The following is a 7,641-nucleotide window of genomic DNA, read 5'->3' as shown; positions in this document are numbered from 1 at the left end:
AAAAAAAAAAAAAAAAAAAAAAAGAGAGAGACTCTTTTGTGTGTGTGGCTTTTATTTCATATAACTTTTATTGACTTATATTCATTGTGACGCATATAATTTTGTACAAGGTTATCATGTCCTCTGACCACACTGACTCCCCATTTCCCCCTATTACCATTCATGTCCCCCTCATGTGTGTGCATGTGTGTGTGTGTGTGTGCACGATGAGATTTATATATCCACATCAAATCTCGGATCTAGGAATGAAAGAAAGCATGTAACATTTGTTTCTCATCATCTGACTTATTTTGCTTAATTTGATGGTTTCCTCTTGCATCCGGGTCTCCCTGAGTAGCTGAGCATGATTCTCCTCCCTCAGGGCTAAGATTGAAAGTAGGAGTCGCTGTGCCCAGCAGAGTGACCTTAATCTGAATGACAGAAGTGTCTGTTTCTCATAGGAAAACAAAGTGTTCACAAGCTTCAAACTGTGAGTAAAGTATCAGGACAAAGCCATGATTTACCTTGGCCAAGGAGTCCAATCAGGCAAGAGCATAAGGTCTTTCTAGAGTCTTAGTCTCTGTGAAGCCAACAGTTCTGGCGGGTAGTTCCAGAAGCTCCTGCAGACCAGCAGGCATGCCCACGCTTCACAGGGTGTGCGTGGGAACATCCTCGGGGCAGCACCACACAGGGTAAAACTCTCTTAGCTATCTAAGGACTCGTGAGTCAATACGCTCATTTCCAGCCCCAAATCTTTCTTAAGGCTTCCTTCACATCCTTGTTTCTCAAAGAGTAGATTAAGGGATTCAGCATCGGAATCAGCACTGTGTAGATGACAGCCACCGTGCGGTCCTGGGTCAGGGAGTAGCTGGACTTAGGGCGCAGGTACATAAAAAGTGTGGTGCCAAAAAAGAAGCAAACAGCAGTGAGGTGGGACGCGCAGGTGGAAAACGCCTTGGACCTGCCCTGGCTGGAGCTCATCTGAAGAATGGCGATGAGGATTAAGAGGTAGGAGATCAGAATGGTGAGGGTGCAGCTCAGAAGGTTGAAACCTGCAAAAACGAAGAGCAAGATCTCACACAGCGAAGTGTCCACGCAGGACAAGGACAGGATGGGCGGTCCATCACAGAAGAAATGAGTGACCACGTGGGCACCGCAGAAGTTCAGGCTGAAGATACAGCTTGTATGGATAAGAGAATTGAGAAACCCTGCGCTGTAGGAGCCCACAACCAGGGCTGCGCAGACATTCGGAGACACGATGGTCGGGTACAGCAGAGGATCACAAACCGCGACGAAGCGGTCATAGGCCATGGCGGCAATGAGATAGCACTCGCTGGTGGCAAAGCCCGCGTAGAAGAACATCTGAGCCATGCAGCCAAAATAAGAGATGACCTTTCTCTTAGCCAAGAAGTTCATCAGGGTCTGGGGGACCACCGTAGAAGAGTAGCAGAAATCCAGGAAGGAGAGGCTTTTGAGCAGGGAGTACATGGGTGTGTGCAGAGCGGCGCTCACGTGGATTAGAAAGAACATGGTCAGGTTGCCCAGCACCGTGATGACGTACATGGCCAGGAATACCACAAAGAGCAGTTTTTGGAGCTGGGGGTCACTGGTGAGGCCCAAGAGCTCAAACTCCACGTCTTGGCTCAGGTTTGCCCTTTCCATATTTGTGTGGGGCTCCGGAGTAGACAGACTGCAGCAGAGGGGGAACACCCAGTTTGCTCCTGGAGATCAGGACCTTTGGAAGAGATCTGGCTTTGTAGATGGGGCTGCCATGGAGAGGGCCTTCTCAACTTGTTCGGCTGGTCGATTAGTAAGCGTTATTTGAGACGCAATGGGAAATATCATGGCTATATAAAATTAATCTTTCTGAGATCATAACAATTTTAAATAATGAGACATTGACTCTTTGACTCCACATTTAGCTTCCTGTGTACATAACTGCATTCCCGCCTAAGAAAGTCTAGAATCCCTGGTGGCAGGGAGCTCAGAGGCTACAAGCAGCACATTCTGTGTAACACAAAGTGAGCAGGGGCTTCGTGGCTGACTGTGTGTCCCCTGGGGGATGACTTTACACCTCGGCATTTCGGTTTTCTCATCTGTGGAGTAAGAACAGCAGTTATCTCAAAATATTGTAAAAACTGAGTGAGCAAAGCGAAAATCACCTGAACGCAGACCAGCACACTAAGGGAATTCAAGGGATGCTCGCAATGGCTGTTCTCACAGGGGAGACAGACCCACCCCTACGGATGCAGCATAGTTTGGTTCTAGTTGCCATGGTTCCCTACAGATGGTGGTGACTGAAGCTATGGAGAGATGGGGGTGGTATAATGAGCAAATTGACATTGTGGATTAGCGGTCATCCAACAAGCGAAAACTCCCACCTCTGTTTATGAAAGTACGCATCATTTCCTGTAAACAAAATCACCCTGAATGCGGGGGCTATTGGCAGACAAGGATCAGGCTCCCTGTAAGGCTGAAGTCTGTGAAAATATCTTCCCTACTTAGAGGGTGCGTCCTGGAAACATCGCCTGCTCCCGCTCCCACGGCTCCTCTGCCAGAACAGGGGCTACTTTATAATGAACTCCCGTCCTGCAGAATGTGGGCTTCTAGAGCTGCTCGTGGTCAGCGCCATCGGGGTCAAAGCCAACTTAACTCACAGGCAAATTACAGGACTTCAGAGAAATAACCGCGAACCTCCGCGGTGGAGATGACTTACGAGAACATCAAGAAAGTGAGGAGCTGATCATTAAGTAGAGTAGAACTTCTCGAAATCCAACTTAGCAACCTCTTCCCTCGGAAACCTGTTTCAGTTTAGGTAACAAATCTGTCAGTATTTCTCTGATTAGAAAAATAGATAGAACCAGAAAAACAACAACACAAAACTAGGGCTGTACCCAGTGACTGACTGGGCAGATGAAGGGGACCCTCCAGTGGGGCAGGCTGTCTCTCCCTCTCCCCTTTCATTGCTTATCACTCTTCTCCAATCTGCAATAGATTAAAAAATCCTCCAGAATACAAGGAATTGGTTAAAAGGAATTGGTTTAAAGAAAAGTTGGTATTTGGTATGCTTTGAAATAACCATTCTGTGGGTGGCAGTTTGTACCTCAGAGGAAGGAAACTTGAAGTAAGCTTTGGTTTTTAAAAGATGGAGGAGGGGCTGGAGAGAGGGCTCAGTAGCCAAGGGCATTAGCTGTTCTTCCAGAGGGCCCAGGCGCCATTCCCGAACATGCGTGGTGGCTCACAACCATCTGTAACTACTTCCAGAAGACACAATGCCCTTTCCTGGCTTCCCTGGGCACAAACATAGAAATACACACAGGCAAAACATCCATACACATAAAACAAAACAATAAAAATAAAAGATTAGGAATGGAGCACCTAGTAAGCGAAGGAGTTGAAAGGAAACTTATTTATACTCCACTCCCCTACCCCCGCTGGGACAAAACAGGGAAGAAAAATATGAAGTGCACCAGGCAGCAACACAGCCAGCGACTCCGAGCAATAGTGGTTCTCACAGTTTTTAAGCAGTGTTTCACCCAGAGCCTTACTATGTGTGCAGATCCCAGGTTTCAACTGCAGTAATCGGATCCAACAGATCTACAGATGAGCCAAGAACTCCAACGGTTTCACAACAGGTGGTCTCTGAACCATAGGATGTTTCCACGAGGACACGGACCTTCGTGAGCCACATATCCTTCCTAGCTTGCTAGAATTCTGTGTCCTGGATATCAGTAGGGTGGTTGTCCTGGACAGTCTCCTCTCTCCAGAAGCTCTGCCGATAGGTAACGATTCGCAGACATCTGGGCTACCTGGCAGTCATCAAATGCCAGCTGAGATGTTCTGGAAGCTGCTGACCTGATGGCACAAGCCTTCAGTGAGAGAGCCGTGAAGACAAAGGCAGGTGTGTCTGTCAACTAAATCTGGGGATCTCACAGAGTCAGGAGTGAGGCAGCCCCTTCTCTGTGAACCCCTCACCCCCAGTCTTGTGTGGGCAAGAGACTCCCCAGGGCCATCTTTCCCTTTGGGCAGATCACAACTAGGGAGAAAGTGTTCATGGTGGGACCTGGTGAGGAAGGGAGAATAATTGGTCCCACAAAGACCCATTAAGGTGTGTTGTGATATTGTTATCTCCAAGAGTCTCTGCCCCTGAGGAGTCAGGAGACAGAGAAATTGGGGATAGGGAAATGAACCCCACCAGATCCCTGACAACTTACGGATCATCACCCCACAGAAACGCTTTACCTTAACTGTAAACTTAGCTTTGTTTACTCTGTAGCAGCAAAAGAGGCTGTCCTCATATGCCAGCTAACCAGCATTCGTACAGCACCACCTGTACTTTAAATTAGGGAAGAACAAAACATCTGTCCTTTAAGACCGTGTTAACACTCAGGGAGGCAGAGGCAGGCGGGTCTCTGTGAGTGCGAGGCCAGCCTGGTCTACAGAGCTCCAGGACCGCCAGAGGTACACAGAGAAACCCTGTCTCATAAAACCGGGAGAGAGAGAGGACAGCTTGATTTTATCTCCTAAATGTTAGGGTTAAAGGCATGTGCCACCATTGTGACAATCATGTATTTATTTCAGTTTTTGTCTGCCGTCTTCTGAAATATCATTACTAAGTTCCTATTTAAGATTGTTCTTCCCCGGGCTGGAGAGATGGCTCAGAGGTTAAGAGCGTTGCCTGCTCTTCCAAAGGTCCTGAGTTCAATTCCCGGCAACCACATGGTGGCTCACAACCATCTGTAATGAGGTCTGGTGCCCTCTTCTGGCCTGCAGACATACACACAGACAGGATATTGTATACATAATAAATAAATATTTAAAAAAAAAGATTGTTCTTCCTTCTTGATAGACTAAGAACTCTAGACCAAAAAGTGTCTGCTGGGGCTACAGAAATATCTCAGAGGTTAGAAACGCATGCTTCTCTTGCAGAAGACACAAACAACTCCAGCTCCAGGGGACTTAATACCTCTGGCCTCCAAGGATACCCACACTCATATTCACAGACATATAAATAATTAAAATAAATATATCTTTAAAAAGAGTGCTTGCTGGTTTTTTGTTTGTTTTTTCAAGATAGGGTTTCTCCGTGTAGCCCTAGCTGTCCTAGAACTCACTTTGCAGACCAGGCTGGCCTCAAACTCAGAGATCCACCTGCCTCTGGCTCTCAAGTGCTGGATTAAAGGTGTGCGCCAACACTGTCCATCACATAGCTGCAGTCATAAACTATGTTCTCTTCCATGCCCTGGCACAGAACAATGCGTTTGTATCCTTTGCTGAAAGCAGCAAATACAGAACTTGAAAGCAACTTTCTGAATCTACTGTAAGCGTTAGAGGCATCCTTCTATCACCCGGGAAACAATGCTTGTTATCTGGTCATTTGGTCAATTGGAGCCAGTGACTCGATCCCTTGTAAAACTATGCTATAGATTTCTGTAAAGCATCTCATTCCTTCACCCATGTTATGTTTTCTGTGCTGTTCAATAAATACAGAACAAAGCCTTTTATGAGGGGCAGGCAGTCACAGACACACACAGCTCATACAGAAACACACAGTCACACAGTTATGCAACAGACAGGACAGAAGACACAGGGAGCATTAAGTATAGAATTTAAATCTATGCTCATTCTTTATTAAACTACTCTGGGGAAATGTTTTTATTTCTTAATGTGTCAATGATACACTGTTGGTGACTCAGAGTCAATCAGTGGTATGACTAATCCACACAGATTCTTGCTATGTGTATGGGTTTTTTCCCGCACGTACATCCGTGTACCACATGTGTGCCTGATGCCTGAGGAGGCCAGAAGAAGGCATCAGGTCCCCTGGAGCTGGAATTATAGGTAGTTGTGAACAACCAAGTGGATGCTGGGAATTGAACTGGTTTTTCTAGATGGGCAATTAGTGGTCTTAACTATTGATCTATTCCCCAAGCCCAAACAGTTGGTTTTCACTTGACATACTCGGGCTTGAGTTTGTGGTTAAGCTGTCCTTTCGTGATTAATCCCCTGCTCCTTCTTTTCCTTCTTTTCCATTATTGTTGTGTTTTATATTCTTTTCTGACTTTTTTGTTACTTTAGTTGGAGTTTAGAACGTCACAGACCAACCTCAGTAGCACATGCCTAGGGTTCGCCCAGCCCTAGACTTTTGCCTCTGTTTCCATTCTATGGGGTTGTTACACATGTCCCAAAATACAATGCTATAATTTCTAAAATATTGTTTAAAATCAATACAAATTAAAGTGATTCAAAACCTAGAAAAATAATCTTTTATAACTACCTATGTTGTTACTATCTCAGTGCTTCTAATTCCTTCACTGTTTCCCTTCTGTCCGAATGACATTCTTTAACACTTGTCACAGCGGCAGTTTACTAGTAGTGAATTATTTCCATCTGAGGGTCTGAAAACATTGTTTTATACTTTTCCAAGGTGGCTCTCCCTGTTCAGAGTGTCCATTGTCTTCCTGATGTCACTACTCCCTGTGAAAAGTCAGCTGTTGTCTTTGGCTCTCCGTGAGGCTGTTACATTTTATCTAGCTGTTTTACTACTTGTTTTGAATAGTGTGATTGCAGTATGACCTCTGTGGATTTCTTCGTGCTCCCCGAATTGGGGCTTCTTGTATTTATTAAATCCGTGGGTGTATTATTTTAGTCCACTTTGAAATCACACTTTGATGTTCTCTTTGTCCCAGGTATTGCAGTCACCTGTACGCTGAGCTGTCTGAAGCCCAGATGGAATGACGCTCCAGTTAGAGCATCTACTTGTTTAATTCCCTCTGAGTTTCTCTTTAGGTATATTTTATTGCTATACGTCCAAGCTCGTGGATCTTTTCTTTTGCAATATCTGTTTTTTACTTTTAGTTTTTCAAGAGAGGGTTTCTTTGTGTAGTGAAGTTTCTGTTCCACCTGGTTCCACAGCTGTTCAGTCCCAGAAAACACACACCTCTTGAAGATAATTGATTAGCAAAGCCTCCCCATCCTCTTACTACTGAAATTAACCCACAGTTCTTGTCTATGTTTAACCATGCACCTTTCTCAGTCAGGCATTCTCATCTGCTTCTTCTACATCTGGCTGGTTACTGACTACGTCTCTGCCTTTCCTCTTCCCAGAATTCTCCTTCTCTGGTTGCCCTGACTGTACTTCCTGCCTGGCTACTGGCCAACCCACATTTTATTAATCAACACAAGTGACAAATCTTCACAGTGGAACATCATCCCACAGCAGTTCAGCCTTGACTGTCCTGGGACTTGCTCTCCAGACCAGGCTGGCCTCAAACTCAAAGCTCCTCCCACCTCTGCCTCCCTCTGCTGGTTCTTTTGCAGTATCTAATCTGTTACTTTCCGATGTATATTTTCACTTGGACCCTGTCATTTTCATCTCCAGTTTTGAGTGCATCTTCCTTTGGTTTCCATTTCTTTGCTCTGCCATTGTATTTTTGTATTTACTGAATACAGCTATTTTCGTGTACCTTCTCAGCTAACTCCAGCATGTCAGTTCCGGCTTGCCTTCTGCTTCTCTCCTCTTTATGGATCATATTTTCCTGTCTGTTTCCATGTCTAATAATCTGCTGGGATACCAGATATTATCCAATGGATCTGGCAGGGCTTGGATATTTTTGTTTCTTCTCTCCTGGGTGTACTGAGAGTTCATTACCAAGCATCTTG

The 7,641-nt window shown here is 45.4% G+C and overlaps 1 protein-coding gene across 1 annotated transcript; it reads right to left on the bottom strand.

The window, feature by feature from the left end:
- Positions 1-714: 714 nt before the first annotated feature.
- Positions 715-1,641, bottom strand: LOC101984734 (olfactory receptor 5AU1). Its single transcript, XM_005370967.2, has one exon. The coding sequence runs from the start codon at positions 1,639-1,641 to the stop codon at positions 715-717; it is 927 nt and encodes a 308-aa protein (XP_005371024.1).
- Positions 1,642-7,641: the final 6,000 nt, after the last annotated feature.

This window comes from Microtus ochrogaster, unplaced genomic scaffold (genome assembly GCF_000317375.1).
Source record: "Microtus ochrogaster isolate Prairie Vole_2 unplaced genomic scaffold, MicOch1.0 UNK91, whole genome shotgun sequence".
Taxonomy (NCBI): domain Eukaryota; kingdom Metazoa; phylum Chordata; class Mammalia; order Rodentia; family Cricetidae; genus Microtus; species Microtus ochrogaster.
Note: the sequence above shows the minus strand (reverse complement) of the source record. Positions and strands in the feature narration are given on the sequence as shown.

Excerpts from the sequence above, each read along its gene's own strand:
- LOC101984734 (XM_005370967.2), bottom strand. The coding sequence starts at position 1,641 with ATGGAAAGGGCAAACCTGAGCCAAGACGTGGAGTTTGAGCTCTTGGGC.